Raw genomic sequence first — 17,170 nt, forward strand, 5'->3', positions numbered from 1 at the left:
TAGGGAGGTACTGATATATGAGGCCTATACGAAGACCTGTACCTGCATGGACAATTTTCTGTCATAGACTGTAGTTTCCATTACGAACTCTAAATATGAGATTTGAAACAATTCCGGTGAATAGTGACGCTAAAACCATCAAAATACACAAATATTGGGAGGTACCGTCGTATGTGGGCTATATCGATATCGTGGACCAATATAGACATTTTTTTCAGGGGGTAAAGTGCTTAGAGAGAGCTTCTAGTATGGATTTTTAGACAATTCCATTAAAAAATGTAGGTAAAAATCATCATAATACAGAATATAGGGAGGTAACGATATATGGAGGAATACGATAGCGTGAACCTATATAGACAATACTCTTCCAGGGGGTAAACTACTCAAAAGGAACTCCTTTTGTGGATTTTCAGTCAATGTCAATGAAAAATTAAACTACAATCATCAAAATACAGAATATTCGGGGGTACCGTTGAATGGGGGCTGTACGACATCATGGACCGATATAGCCCATCACCGAATTTGACCTGCCGGTAGACAAAATACTGACCTGTGCAAAATTGTAGCTTCCTAGCTTAATTCGTTTTGACTCTAGCGTAATAACAACAGACAGACGGACATCGTCTTAGAATTTTATGCAGATCAAGAATATATATACTTTGTTGGGGCTGACATGAGTATTTCGATAATTTACAAACGGAATGATGAACCTAATATACGCTCCATACTATGTATGGTGGAGGGTATAGAAGCAAGAGTAGTGGAATAACTGACTAGAGTTGTGTCAATTTAGTTCATGGTTCTGTACACCAGTTCCTGCACGTATTAGTGATTTCACATATTTCACATCGCTCATACGCAGAACTTTCATACAAACGACCGGAGTCCATAGAACTTGATAAGGAACTAGTTCGTTCGATCGAACTAGATTGACACTACACTATAACTGACCGACTGGCTGAGAATCAATGCACAGACGAAATATCTGAAGCTAGAATATTGAACATTTGCACGAGGGTCAGTCTTGGTGCGTAGGCGTCTCAAAGGGCTGGGTTTTTGGAAAAGGGTACGAAAAGTACTAAAATATAAATACTTTGGAATTGGACAAAAGGAAAGAGCTAAAATTTTAAAAGTTTGAATGAGACTCACTGATGGAGTGTAGAAGGATGTACCGAAGGGTTTTTGGAAATTCGAACTTCAAGGTTACGAAAAGTTTTAAAATGGTACCATTTGGTACTTGACTGACTAACCAACTGACTGGGAATCAACGCCCAGGCGAAAAGGGTAAAGTTAGAATCTTGATATTTTGTAAGAGGGTCAATCTTAGTCCGTAGGCGTGTGATAATTTTTTGGATTTTGAAAAAGGGTACGAAAATTATTTAAATATACTAAAAATTGAATATTTTGGATTTGGAAAAAAGGAATGAGCTAGAATTCTGAATGTTGGATTGAGAGCCACTGATGGATTGCCAATGGATGTACCAATGGGTTTTTGGAAATTCAAACATTAAGGTTACCAAAAGTTCTAAAATGGCACTAAACTTCTCAAATGTTAAAAAGGTTTTTATTTTGGAAATTCGAACTATAAGATTACGAAAAGTTCTTAAAAGGTGCTATTTGGTATTATTTGAAAGGATAGAGCTAAACACTTCAAATTTGGTATGAGAATCAAGGTAGGAGAGTAAGTTTGATATACGCAGGTGGTTATGGAAATATGTACAAAATGTGCGAACTGTACTAAATGGTACTAAATTGGGAACAGTTTGGATTAGGATCAACGGTTGAAGCTGAAAACTTGAATTTTTTATTTGGTCTATAGGTGATGGTTTTGTGATAAAGAGGTGATTTTGGAAATATGTACCATAATTGTACGAAAAGTACTAAATGGTACTATATTTGGTATTGGGTGAAGGGACAGAGATAACATTCTGCAATTTGATATTTAGATTACTGATGGTATCTGCGTTCGAGATTTGGCGGTGGTTTGAAATAAATTGGGTATTTGGTGAAGGAATAGTGCTAGATTCCCAACATTTGCTATTGAGTTCTCTTTTGGTATATGGGATTAAGATATGGAGGTGGTTTTGGAAATGTAAGTGTGCGAACTGTAATAAATGGTACTAAATTTGGAACATGTTGGTTTAGGGTGAACAGATGAAGCTAGAATTTCGAAGTTTTGGTATTGATTGACCTGATGGCGGTAGGTTTGTGAAAAAATGTCGTTTTGGAAATGTACAGGGAGAGGTAAAAAAAAAAAATTTCAACAAAGTCAAACGCCATAATTTTCACATTTTTAAAATTTTTTTTTGAATTTCATTGAATGAAAGCAAAAAATGTCAGAAATAGCATCAAATATTAGAATAAGTTTAGATTTGTTCGAATTGGTCACCTTTGGCACGAATTATAGCCTTCAAACGGCTAATGAAACCGTCACACGCACCCTCCAGAATATCTTCGCGATAATATTCGGCATTCATTCTGATGCCACGGTCGATTAATACGAGCGGAGAGCGACCATCGGCTGTTATGGCGGCCCACACCATCACCATGGCCGGCTTAAGGCTTGAGTTCTTGTGGCCAACCGAAGTTCCACATTTTCAGCTGACCTCTTTGGCAAGTAAACACTTTCGACCAAGCGAAGCAACTCTTTAGCTCTTTTGAGTCTATTTTCTTTCTGCTGCGGTGTAAGTTCTTGCACTTTTTGGAATTTCAATGGCAAAGGCTTTACCCCTAGCTCATTTTTCAATATTTGCGAATGGAATATTGCGATATGTTCAACTCACGAGCCATTTTTCGGCCACTGCGACGCGGATTTTGATCCAGTTGCTGTTTTCTTCCGTCCACTTCCTTGACGTCGGGCTACGCTACCAGTATCACGACAACGAGCGATGGTACGAGACACAAAAGATTTTTTCACATTTAAATGCTGGGCGGTCTAACGATAGCCACTTGTGGTTTTCCAGCCAAATATAAAGAAATCGCACTATCACGTTTGGATTCCATCACGAATAACTTTTTTTCTGGACAATTCTCACCAAAATACTTTTGTACGCTTGTAAACAATATAATGCTGTCACTGGAATAATTTTAACAGCTGTCGGACGAGTGGCTTAGAAATGACAGTAGTCTGAAGTTGGTTGCAGTTTTTTCATCTCACCCTGTACGTAAGTATGACGTCATCGAAAGCAACCCCCTACCCATTGCAGTTGAAAAACCTGCATAGACAAACCAGGGAAGGTAGTGTTGGCACAATTTAGCTCAGAATGGTGCAGTCGTCCCAGTTCGTATTGGGCACGAGATGTGCGAAACGTCTGCCGGGCGTGTGATACAGGCCAGCTCAATACGCTGGGTAGATGTTACAATAACAACTATACACGTGGATTTTGTAGGGATACTATTCTAAGGAGTGGATTTTTAAAGCATCTTCCAAAGACTTTTTTCTTTCAAGAAAGTTTTGGCTCGATTTTTTAATTTAGTCTTTTAAAATATGAAGAGAAGTCTGAGAAACACAGCTTTTTCCCTTCATTTTCCGCCCAAACCCACATTATTGACACGAGCAACTAAATACCACACGCTTAAAGAAATAACACCAATAAAAAACACATTCGATTTCAAATATACGTCATACATTGCGTAAATATTGAAAGTAATTCATAATTTTATTTTAAAATGCCTTATAATAATTACATGTAATAAATGTAGTAGCTCTATTTATCCATATGGGAAGATAAAAGGTATTATTTTGTTCAAAAACATCACGTTTAATAATATTTTGTTAGCATTTTTCATTTAATTGTTATCGTACGACAATGCAAATAACACATAAATCACTACTAGGGTGTTGCTGCTATACTTAATATAAATGAAAATAGGATATTTTTGCAATGAAAAAAAAAAAAAAAAAAACAAGAATATTACGCTATGGGATGTATGAAATTTAAGAATTTGTTTTTGAGAGCGAGCAGTGGAGATAGGCTTGTGTTTAACGTCTCTGCTTATTGACACGTTCAATGTATTTGGTTTTGTTCAGAGCACGTTTGGCAGCATTTGGATCCATCATACGTTTCCAATCCGTTTGACCAACAACAAAACCGACAGCACGCATTTTTTCCTGTTCACGTTTCTCTTCGATGTCAGCCCAACGGACCTGGAAATAAAGAAATAAGAAGGGATTATTAGCATTATTTTATTGAAAAATGTAGCATACTTTTAGGCGAAATATAAAAATGTAATTAAGGCTATTTTATATTATTTTTATGATTTATTCCCTGAAATTTACTTCCTAATACGATTAAAATCCCAATCCTTAAATTTTATTTAAATTCTGTTTAGCGAGAGCTTTTTCTAAAATTTGTAAGGAATAATTTTAGGGTAACTTTCGCGGATCATCAATTTAAGAATATTATTTGGATACTCTTGGATTTTTAAGATTCTTTTTCAAAGCTCAACATAGCTAAAATCGGAAATTTTTGAGAGATTTTTTCATTGCTCATCAAAGCAAAATAAATGTGGATTTTTTAAGTTATTTTTAAAGCTCGTTAGAGCTATATTTCTGGTGGTTTTAGCAACATTTTTAAGGATTATTATAGAAATAAGCATGGAATTTTAAGGAACATTTTTCTAAGGACTATTTGAGCTATAAACGAGGACTTCAAAAAATATTTTTCTATCGAATATTATAGCTATGAACGTGGAATTCTGAATTTTCAAGAATGACTGGATTTTGGATTACACTGAATTTTTAAAGAATAGTATTTTAAAGACAGTCAGAGCCTAGAACCGTGGAGTTTTGAAGCATATTTTTCCAAAACTATGAAAAAAAAAAACAATTTAAAAAGTATCAGTCGGTTTTTGCCGACACATGTATACCCTCATCCAATGATCGATTGCTTAAATATATTTAGACCTCTGATGATTATTCGAATTGTTGAACCTCTATGGAGTAGGTTCCGAAGGAATGGACCAATATTGTTCGTTGCGTATCGGATCTAAATAAATATGATAAAGATAATGCGACGTGCCAGGTTTGGACTATATTGGTTACTTCCTTCACTTTATATTAAATAAATGTTCAAAATTTTGACCCTTTGTGGGGGAGGTGCTTGATGGGGTGGACAGATATATCCCATCTTCACAGCAGACCTTGGATTAAAAAAAATATTGTGATGTTTGTAATTTGAGGACAACCGGATACCTATTTCGGATTTTATGAGCGTTTTTGTTATTCAAACCAGTGTTGGCTTTGTGGGGGAGCTACTAGAAGAATTGGTCCGATCTCTACCATCTTTATAACATATCTTGCGTTGATGAAAATATTGAGATGTACCAAGTCTGAATGGAATCGAATAGTAATTTCGTGTTTTATGAGCTTCATGGATATTCAAAATTTTGACCCTTTGTGGGGGAGGTACCAGAAGGAGTGAACCGATATATTCCATCTTCACACCAGGCCTTGGGTTAATAAAAATATTGTGATGTTTGTAATTTCAAGATAATCGGACTCTTACATCACATTTTATAAGAGTTAAAATTATTCAAAATTTTGACCCTTTGTTGGGTAGGTACTTGATGAAGTTGACCGATATTGTCCATTTTCGCACCTGACCTAGCACTGACAAAAATATTAGGATTCGCAAAGTTGGTGAAAAATCGGATCATCCCCTCACATTCTGTGCAGCAAAATATTTTCTTTGAAAATTTCGACCTTTTGGTGGGGGAGGTACCAGAAGGAGTGGACCAATATCGCCCTTGTCCAAAATCGATCCAAGTTTAACAATAATATTACGATCTACCAAATTTGGATCAAATCGGACACTCCCTTCGAGAGTTATCGTGCGCGCCAGCTAGACAGACAGACGGACAGACATCGCTAGATCGACTCCAAATGTCCTAAAACGGATTTGGTCTAAAATCGTTATTTCGATTAGGCACGTTTTGGCGGTATCAAATGATTTATACCCTCTTTAGCCATATGGCTGAGGGTATAAAAATTGCGGGTTTATAGCTATTCAAATATTCGAACAGTGTTGGGATGTTTGTTTGGGATACCATAGAATTTTGTTGTTGCAAAATGGTCAGGCTTAATCACATTATTGTTGTTTTTATAAAAACAACGTTTGTTTACTGGTGGAGAACGATGGTAAATGTTGAACAGGGGTAGGGCAGGGAATACCAAGGTTTCGGAAAGAGCTACCAATCCTCATAAGTTCCCTTGTTTTTTATCTGGTATATTCTCCACAGGAGTTATTTTTTTAAAAAATAACTCCTATGACAAAAAAAACTTTTTTTACCCTAGTGACGGATCGTAAGCTCAATAGAAGAGAAATCAAAGATAAACATAAAACTAAAATTTTTCTTTAAAAAAGTTTACAAATATAGCCGCTAATACCTCTGCTAGTATTTGGAAAAATATTCTTTAGATAATCCACGTTTATAGCTCCACTATTGCTTTTATACAAATCCATGTTTATTCATCTAATATTCCTTAGGAAAATATTCTTTATAAAAGCAAGTCCTTGAAAAATATGTCTTTAAAAAATTCACTTTTATAGCTCAGATAGTCTTTGGAATAATATTCTTTAAAAAAAATCCACTTTTATAGCTCAGCTGGTCCTTGGAATAATATTCTTTAACCAGTCCACGCCAATAGCTCTGCTAGTCCTTGGGAAAATATACTTTTATAGCTCTGCTAGTCCTTAGAAGAGAGCACACTTTGACTTTACAAAATTCTTTAAATGCTCGTATGTTTGGTTAGAATACGTGATTGTTAGAGTTGGACAACAAACTTGATAAAAAATATTTTAACTGTCAATATTACAGCTAGTCATTATATACTCTTCTAAACCAATGGGGTTCAATATATTACTAGAAGTACTTACCCTCTTTTTGCCTTTGCTTTTAGTTGGTACGGGTTCCCATTCATCCATTTGTAAATACTCCTCCATGGTTGGTTTACGTTTTAAATTCAATTTACTGGTGCCATCCAAGCGGGCTGTAATACATGAAAAAAAAAATCGTCAAATACAATAATATACATAAAAATCTATAAACACTTACCCAAATTCTCGGTGGTTGTATCAGTTTCCCATTTGCTTTTCAAAAATCCACACTGAAAAGAAGAAAATTGAATAAAATAAAATCTCGTCGTCGTATCATATATAAATAAGTAAATAATTTTCATGACATATTTATTACATACATTTTCTGTGGAATCATTGCTGTTTTCTTCGGCCTCGTCACCACCCTCATCTTGATTATCACCATTGCCTTGGGAATCTTTAGTATTATCATCATTTGTGGTTTCACCTGCTGTTCCAGATTCCTTTTCATTATCATTGGCTGTTTGACCTGTAGCATTCTCGGCATTCGCGTTCACCGTATTGTCATCCTAGAAAAAATGAAATTTTGTCAAATCATAAAGGGATTAATGATATATATATGTGTGTGTGTGTATAAAAAAGATGACACATCATATCCTATATAATTAAAGGTATAGATTAATTCTTTTCAAAACGAAATAGTTTCTTGATAAAAGCAATATTGTAGGATCTTAATTATAAATGATATGATTCAAAGACATATGATTTTCCCATTAGTTTTGAAATAAAGAGAAAATGGCTTTTCATTAGCGTTAAACAACATACTCATTGTTTATATAAGAATTTCGAAATTGAAGACTTCTTAAAATACTACATTTCATATTAATGTTGAGTACTGCTCAGAATGTCCACAACATTTGCAGAACTCGCTGAATTCGATGTCGTGACTGCATCGTGCATATGTTCATCTTATTGCTAAAACTTAAAATTACCTTAAAATATGCATATTAGAACATTTTCTTATAGTATTTCCGAAAATATACATATATATCTTTTCAATTATATAAATATTTCCATATTATATTTTCTTCATTTTATGCAATTTGCGTAATTTTGGGAATACTTCCAAAATTCTAAGGTTTCTACTGTCAATATTTTGTATTTTTTGTTTCAGATTACAAATCATTTTGTAATCTGAGTATAGAACAGGCACTTCTGAATTTCATGAGCGTAATGAGACAGCAAATGTCACTTTCCATCAGGCATGTCTAATGTTTGAAAATTCAAAACCAAAAACGTTTCTGCAATCTAGCTTACAGTACTCCGGATTTTTGCTTACAAGATCATATTTGTTTTTATTCCATCACATTTTTATTTAATTAATTAATTTTTAACAGTGTTTTTTCAATAATGAATTTTATTTTGTTCGTTATCATGGTCGTTTTGGTCTTCTAAATCCGATTCCACCACAGCAACAGAATGTAGTTTTCTTAATCAAAATGGATTTTATACCGAAATTAATGTGAAAACAAAACGTCATTATTTATTAAATCGAAAATAGAGAAGTATTATGCGGATTTGTAATTGCGTGGCACTTCATGAATTCTTTTCAAACATAAGATATCAAAATCTTCTTGTTGACTTTGAGGTTTGACAAAAAAATACGATCCTCATATTTAGAATTACTTTTAGTGTAATAGTCCTGACCCGTATCTGTCCGTATCTCCATTTTCCACTCTCATTTCATACTATGTACGAAGCATCATTCGAAATCAGACCGGCAACAATCGTCCCTATCAGACATATTCCCCTTGTCCAAACATATCCTATTCTTAGCTCTGATAGCCAATGGATTCCGTAACAAAAACTGATTCGATCTGAGAGAGACCGGACTTTCAAAATGGCCACGGGTTGCCATGATGCAATATTATCCTTCCGAGCGTTTTCTAGTCGGGCTATGTTCTTTGTCTGCAATAAAAGAATCAATCGTGCTAGGTAACGGCAATATATTACCCCGAATCCGTGGATATTCGGGTGCAGTGTTGATTTGACTGAATGGTTGTTGTTGTTGTAGCAGCTCATACAGCTGTGTTCGTTCTGTTTCCAATCTCTGACTCCATTCAATCTGGTTCTGCCTCTAAGTCCAGTCTCAAAAAGGATGCAATCTTTATGGTTTGTGTCCATAACGAGACTGGAGTTAGGTTGAGTAGGCTTGGCTGGACAGCGAAATAGGTGCAGCGTGTCATGTGGGCCTGTGCCACAAGCTGGGCAGATGTTCTGCACATCGCTGTTAGGAATTTAGGCGGTTGCACCATCCGGATCGTAATTGAGCCAAAACTACTCGCGTTTATCGGGGGATGGCTTCCTAGTAGAGTAATCACTCTATATCCTTCAAAGACTTCTGAGACCGCGTTAGAGTGAATACTATTCAGTCCCGCTTGATAGGCCTGTTAATCTAGAGGCTGAAAGGTTGTTGTTGTAGCAATAGTACATATAGATGTTTGTATTATGCTTATCAGGTTCAAGCTCCAGGTTTAAAACTTCGGCTACCTTAATGGGCTGTAACCAGAGATCTTTTGGAGTGAGTTGGGTAGGTTTTGTTTGGTTTAAAAATTCAGCAACTTTAACGGGCTATAACCACAGATATTCTGGAGTGAGTTGGGTAGTTTTGGCTGTGCAATTAAAGAGTCATCAATTCGTGCCCAACACAAATTGAGACGACTACACCATCTTGAACGAAATTGCGCCAAAACTACCCTGGTTTGTCTAGGCAGCTGACGTTCTTCAGCTGCAATGGATGGGGGGTAGACTCCCCCCATCTAGTGGGATCTGCGACTGCATCGGAATGAATACCACTCAGACCTGCCTGACAGGCTTCCTGATCTAGAGGTTCTTTCTTATAGCGTTGGACCTCCCTCTCTAGATCGTGTAAGTCCTTCCTGACACGCCTGGGTGGGGGAGTTGTATCCGCCATAAGATAGTTGGGATAACTCTCACGGTAACACCCAAGCAGGTTCTTCACCGAAAGCATATTTACATGTTGAGCGCATTGCATCCATTTTTGAACCTCTGAGAATGCCAAATACCCTTCTGATCTTCACCAACTTTTTTGTGTCATATTATATCATCAATACGAGACACATATCTTTTTTTTATTCAGTCTTCTTCTCGGAATACACATATAAAAAAATACTTTAATAATTTTTTCCAATTATCGACCTAATATGGTATAGTCAAGAAGCCTTAGGGAACATTGCAACATTAAGGTACAAGAATAATATGGTATAGCTGCTTTAATTAGTTTATTAATGTCAAACAATATGGCCGAAAAATGGCTCGTCAGCTGAACATATCGCAATATTCCATTCGACAAATATTGAAAAATGAGCTCGGGGTAAGCCATTGAAATTCCAAAAAGTGCAAGAACTTACACCGCAACAGAAAAAAATAGACTCAAAAGACCTAAAGAGTTGCTTCGCTTGGCCGAAAGTGGTGAACTGTCGAATTTGGGTTACTCTGATGAGAAAACATTCGTTGTCCAGCAGTTTGTAAACAAACAAAATGATCGTGTTTACTTGTCAAAGAGGTCAGCTGAAAATATGCACCTTCGGATGGCCACCAGAACTCAAGCGCCGGCCATGGTGATGATCCGCCATAGGTCGCCATAACAGCCGATGATCGCTTTCCGCTCGTCAGAATGGCATCAGAATAAATGCCGCATATTAAGCGCTTCGCCGACAATGGGCCAGAAAAATTTAAAAATTATGGCGTTTAACTTTGTTGCATTTTTTATCGCACCCTGTAGGTACGCTCGAACAAGTACTATACAGATGCCATGTTCTGTGGCAATTGGGAATTAGAAATTCCAACCTTGTTATCGGTAATAGATTCCTGGTTCACAATATTTATTCTAACATAAAACCTAATAGAACAGTGTTGGCTTGTTTGTTCGGGATACTATAATATTTTGTTGTTGCAAAATGGTTAGGCTTAATTCCTTTATTGTTGTTTTAATGTTATGTATCACTTCACGTAGATTTATTTTTTATACATATACCATTGGCTTCCGCTTTTGTTTATCATTTTCATTTCAGAAGATTTCAGAGTGTAGGAACACTTTCTTCGAAACAAATGTTATCTCTTATGTTTTTAAGAATCTAAAGGGACACTGTGTTTAAGTTATTATTTTCATATCGCTGTTGTCGTTATTTAGACATAAGCTACATAAAAAGTCTCCACAAACATAGCCCTTGGAAATTTTTTTTCAGTCAAGCTGCAAAATAAAATTATTAGTATAAAAATATTTAAGAAACACTTAAAAACTAAAACATTACTTAAATTAAATTTTTATTTTTTTTAGGGATGTATGCATATGAATAAGTAGATTTGCAAAAATCAGCACTGAATGTGAAGAGTTCTTAATAAGATTATATCAATATTTAGCTGAAATTCAGATAATAGAGGTCGAGAATGTCTTTGTAAAACAATCAAAAAAAATATTACTCAAGTCCATAACAAAACAAGAACATAACCTCAATTTTATATCGGAGGAAAATCTCTTTATAAAACTCACTTTTTATAAAAAACACACAAATAGAATTTATGTTTCTTAGGTGTTTCAAATAAAAAATGGTTATAAACAATGGCTAACGTTACATTAACTTATGATACCTTCCTAGAAACATCGACTTTTTATAAACGTCAATGCCATTTTAGGAAACACTATCCCTCTGTCAATAAAAGGGATATTATTGTCAATGTTTTTTTCAACACCTGTCAAGCTCAAAAATTTAAATATACTTAAAAATAATTGTCATCATCTTAAGAATAAATGTTCAAATAAATTTCACAGAAAATAGATTTCAATATAAAACTAATCTAAGGAAAATCATATGTAATATTCTTTACACATTTCATAACTAGCAAAAAATCTTTGACAAAATATTTTCGTAGAATATGTCAATTGAATTAAATTGAAAATGCTGAAATAGGAATATTATTACATTCGAATTGACAAAAAATGCATATTTACCACAGGCATGTCTTCTACATCTTCCATTTCCACAACATTCTCCACCAAACTGGCAATGTCCAGTTTAATATAATGGAACGGGGTGGGATTCCAGGTGTCAATGATCTCCTTAATATCGGCCTCTGTACGTTCGTGAACGTTATTTTCCAGGCAAATATCCAAATCACAGAATAAATCTATAATATAGGGCTAGAAAACAAATTTCCAAAAAAAAAAAAATAGAAGCAAAAGAGAAAGAGAGACGTACGCCCCAGGCAAACACACATAAACATTAGGAACATCTTGTATATTTTTAAAGAAAGTAGTAGTGTACGACGAGCACTACCTGTAGATAGATGACAACTGTCAATCCAACCACTTACCACATATCCAGAATCTTTGGCATGACAATAAAATTCATTCAATGTCCTCAGTGAATTATTATTGCAGTCAATAACAATGAAATCGTAAAAATTATCAAGTATTGTTTTCTTAAATGATTTAATCAAATATTGCATATAGGTCTCCTCCATATCCTTGTCATATTCATAGAGTATCTCCTTCTTGGGTATCTGTAATGGGGAGGGTGATCAAATTGTAGAGGAAGAAAGTGATAATTTCGAATGTTTGCACGAAGAGAAAGCTCATTTTCTTTAAACAGGCAGGCAAGCTAATCAAACACGATTCAAGTGCTTTTACTTAAAACTTTTTTCTATTCGGGGTAGGAAATCGACAGAATTGGTCATCTCTTGTGAGTGTCATACTTTCGTTTACAGACTGTAAACATAGACTCCAACATAAATAAATACTACAAAGGCCTAATGTGGCTTTAAACGATTTCTATAGGAATATTTTACTTGAAGCCGCAATGTAGCCAGAAATGCCGTTTGGAGCCATTTTTGGGGAGTCCATCAGACAATAAATGACTTTTTGCAAGCGATATGTTCTGAAAACATCTAAATACTGGTCCGTCTCTCGTCAGTCACCGCTTACAGCACATCCTCTTCCACACCATCAAGGTAATCTGTATTATAAAGGGTTAAAATAAAAAAAACTGCAACAAACTTCAGACTGCTGTCATTTCTGAACCAATTATTCCAGTGACAGCTAATTATATTGTTGACAAGCGTACAAAAGCCATTTGTTGAGAATTTTCCAGGAAAAAAAGTTATTCGTAATGGAATTCACGCGTGTCGGAAAATGACTCGTGAACTGAACATATCGCAATATTCCATTCGTCAAGTATTGAAAAATGAGCTCGGCGTAAAGCCATCGAAATTCCAAAAAGTGCCAGAACTTACACCGCAACAGAAAGAAAATAGACTCACAAGAGCTAAAGAGTTGCTTCGCTTGGCCGGAAGTGTTTAACTTCCGAATTTGGTTGCCTCCGATGAGAAAACATTCGTTGTCCAGCAGTTTGTAAACAAACAAAATTATCGTGTTTACTTGCCAAAGAGTTCAGCTGAAAATGTGCACCTTCGGTTGGCCACCAGAACTCAAGCGCCGGCCATGATGATGGTATGGGCTGCCATAACAGCCGATGGTCGCTCTCCGCTCGTAGTAATCGACCGTGTCATCAGAATAAATGCCGAATATTATCGCGAAAATATTCTGGAGGCTCTATTAAAGCCTTGGGCACTCAAACATTTTGGCCGCAGAGCTTGAACATTCCAACAGGACTCAGCACCATCGCACTCAGCACGCGCCACCCAAGAATGGTTACATAATGAGGTTCCTCGTTTCATTTTCAGTGCACAATGGCCACCAAAATCTCCGGATACCAATCCGTTGGACTATTGAGTCTGGAGTATTTTGGAAAGAAAGGTTGGCACTAAAAAATGCCAAAGTGGCGATCACCTCAAGCAAGCGCTTCGCCGGGAATGTGCCAAAATACCGCAGAGCAACATTCTGGCAGCGTGTGACGGTCATTGGCCGTTTGAAGGCCATAATTCGTGGCAAAGGTGACCAATTCAAACAAATCTAAACTTATTCTAAAATTTGATGCTATTTCCGACATTTTCATTTTCATTCAATAAAATTAAAAAAATGTAAAAATTATGGTTTTTAACTGAATTTCAGTCTTTTATCTCACCCTGTTTAAACATGACATTTAGACATACCCTCTGCCTTTTAAAATGAGCTTTCTCTTATTAAAATATTCTTTTGTTTCCAGTTCTTCATTTGTAGAATTTCTTATGACTTCATAAAACACTTACCTTCTTGCCCGTCTTCGGACACTTCTCTTCATAATCATTTTCAATTAAGAAATAATCATCGATGCTCAAAACACGCGGATTATTACCACTCATTTCCTTTTCCTTCTCTTTGATCAGCTTGGCAACATACGATTTGCCACTACCCGGTGGACCTCTCAAAATAATGCATATCTTTTTCGGACGTGTATCACGTCCCGGTGGCAAGAGAATTTCTTCAATTGAGATTGTGTTATTATTCTCCACAGTGGGTATGGACATTTGAACATGATCCCCAGACATTTGTGTAATAGTTTCATTGGCTTCGGCAGTCGAGGGGAATATGGATGAGTGCGATGCTAATGATGATGAAAACTGGGCTTGACCTCCAGGTCTTGAGCCGCTGTACAAGGGCGGCGGTGGTGGAGCTGGACTATGTTGTTGTTGTGCATATTCATCTTCGTCCATTTGATCGGGTAAACTTTTGGGAGAGGACGGGAGGATAAAAAAACAATAAAAATTAAATACTTGAGTATCAACTATTTGGTCCCACAGTAATTAAATTTGCAAGTTGTTGAGACGTCATCAAAATTATAAAATAAACAAAAATTCAAAAGGTTTATAATCTCCGTCAAAGAATGACAAGATGTGAAAAAGTCAAGAAGGAACATTTTAAGCTGTCTATACCCTAAATTACACTCTGTGTTTCCAATACCTCAAAATATTGGTCCTAGGCCTACCACGTAGTATATCGATCTCACTAAGCAGATTTCGCCCTATAGGGATGGTCCGATTCTCACGAAATGTTTATTTGGGAGACATTCGCAAAAAAAACTTTTTGAATTGGGACAAAAACAGAACATTTTTCTGATGTTGCAGTCACTTTATATGTCACAATTATTGACCAGCTGACGCATGGGGTTAGAGTTTAGGACAGGGTAGAAGGCTATCGATGGTCGTCGGACAATATTTAGAGGATGCAATGGACCATAATTTATATGTGAAAAATACCAAAATTTTCAATCGAAAAAATGATCCTTGAAAAAATATTCTTTAAAAAATCCACGTTGATCCTTGAAAAAATATTCTTTAAAAAATCCACGTTGATCCTTGAAAAAAATCTTCTTTAAAAAATCCACGTTGATCCTTGAAAAAAGATTCTTTAAAAAATCCACCTTGATCCTTGAAAAAATATTCTTTAAAAAATCCACGTTGATCCTTGAAAAAATGTTCTTTAAAAAATCCACGTTGATCCTTGAAAAAATGTTCTTTAAAAAATCCACGTTGATCCTTGAAAAAATATTCTTTAAAAAAACCCACGTTAATCCTTGAAAAAATATTCTTTAAAAAAACCCACGTTGATCCTTGAAAAATGCTCTTTAAAAAATCCACGTTGATCCTTGAAAAAAATATTCTTTAAAAAATCCACGTTGATCCTTGAAAAAAATATTCTTTAAAAAATCCACGTTGATCCTTAAAAAAATGTTCTTTAAAAAATCCACGCTTATCCTTAAAAAAATGTTCTTTAAAAAATCCACGTTGATCCTTGAAAAAATGTTCTTTAAAAAATCCACGTTGATCCTTGAAAAAAAATATTATTTAAAAAATTCACCTTGATCCTTGAAAAAAATACTCTTTAGAAAATCTACGTTGATCCTTGAAAAAATATTCATTAAAAAATTCACCTTGATCCTTGAAAAAAATATTCTTTACAAAATCCACGTTGGTCCTTGAAAAAATACTCTTCAAAAATCTACGTTGGTCCTTGAAAAAAATACTCTTCAAAAATCTATGTTGGTCCTTGAAAAAAATACTCTTCAAAAATCTATGTTGGTCCTTGAAAAAAATATTCTCTAAAAAATCCACGTTGATCTTTGAAAAAAATACTCTTTAAAAAAATCCACCTTGGTCTTTGAAAAAAAATATTCTTTTAAAAAATTCACATTGGTCCTTGAAAATATATTCTCTAAAAATCCACGTTGATCCTTGAAAAAATATTCTTTAAAAAATCCACGTTGATTCTTGAAAAAATATTCTTTAAAAAATCCACGTTGATCCTTGAAAAAATATTCTATAAAAAATCCACGTTGATCCTTGAAAAAATATTCTTTAAAAAATCCACGTTGATCCTTGAAAAAATATTCTTTAAAAAATCCACGTTGATCCTTGAAAAATATTCTTTAAAAAATCCACGTTGATCCTTGAAAAAATATTCTTTAAAAAATCCACGTTGATCCTTGAAAAAATATTCTTTAAAATATCCACGTTGATCCTTGAAAAAATATTCTTTAAAAAATCCACGTTGATCCTTGAAAAAATATTCTTTAAAATATCCACGTTGATCCTTGAAAAAATATTCTTTAAAAAATCCACGTTGATCCTTGAAAAAATATTCTTTAAAAATTCCACGTTGATCCTTTGAAAAAATATTCTTTAAAAAATTCACCTTGATCCTTGAAAAAAAATACTCTTTAGAAAATCTACGTTGATCCTTGAAAAAATATTCATTAAAAAATTCACCTTGATCCTTGAAAAAAAATACTCTTTAGAAAATCTACGTTGATCCTTGAAAAAATATTCATTAAAAAATTCACCTTGATCCTTGAAAAAAATATTCTTTACAAAATCCACGTTGGTCCTTAAAAAATACTCTTCAAAAATCTACGTTGGTCCTTGAAAAAAATACTCTTCAAAAATCTATGTTGGTCCTTGAAAAAAATACTCTTCAAAAATCTATGTTGGTCCTTGAAAAAAATATTCTCTAAAAAATCCACGTTGATCTTTGAAAAAAATACTCTTTAAAAAAATCCACCTTGGTCTTTGAAAAAAAATATTCTTTTAAAAAATTCACATTGGTCCTTGAAAATATATTCTCTAAAAATCCACGTTGATCCTCGAAAAAATATTCTTTAAAAAATCCACGTTGATTCTTGAAAAAATATTCTTTAAAAAATCCACGTTGATCCTTGAAAAAATATTCTATAAAAAATCCACGTTGATCCTTGAAAAAATATTCTTTAAAAAATCCACGTTGATCCTTGAAAAAATATTCTTTAAAAAATCCACGTTGATCCTTGAAAAATATTCTTTAAAAAATCCACGTTGATCCTTGAAAAAATATTCTTTAAAAAATCCACGTTGATCCTTGA

General features: G+C 34.6%; 1 protein-coding gene across 1 annotated transcript in view; it reads right to left on the reverse strand.

Annotated features, from left to right (window-relative positions):
* Nucleotides 1–3,609: 3,609 nt before the first annotated feature.
* Nucleotides 3,610–17,170, reverse strand: part of LOC101895088 (probable cyclin-dependent serine/threonine-protein kinase DDB_G0292550) — a 28,878-nt gene continuing 15,317 nt past the window's right edge. Inside the window, exons 5-11 of the mRNA XM_005185922.4 lie at nucleotides 14,046–14,502; nucleotides 12,213–12,401; nucleotides 11,851–12,039; nucleotides 7,199–7,387; nucleotides 7,057–7,108; nucleotides 6,879–6,991; nucleotides 3,610–4,147 (exon numbers count right to left, since the gene is read on the reverse strand). Coding sequence (XP_005185979.2) covers nucleotides 3,983–4,147; nucleotides 6,879–6,991; nucleotides 7,057–7,108; nucleotides 7,199–7,387; nucleotides 11,851–12,039; nucleotides 12,213–12,401; nucleotides 14,046–14,502 — 1,354 coding nt within the window. The 3' untranslated portion in view covers nucleotides 3,610–3,982. The remainder of the gene's footprint in view (nucleotides 4,148–6,878; nucleotides 6,992–7,056; nucleotides 7,109–7,198; nucleotides 7,388–11,850; nucleotides 12,040–12,212; nucleotides 12,402–14,045; nucleotides 14,503–17,170) is intronic.

Source organism: Musca domestica, unplaced genomic scaffold (assembly GCF_030504385.1).
Source record: "Musca domestica strain aabys unplaced genomic scaffold, Musca_domestica.polishedcontigs.V.1.1 60, whole genome shotgun sequence".
In the NCBI taxonomy this organism is placed as follows: Eukaryota; Metazoa; Arthropoda; class Insecta; order Diptera; family Muscidae; genus Musca; species Musca domestica.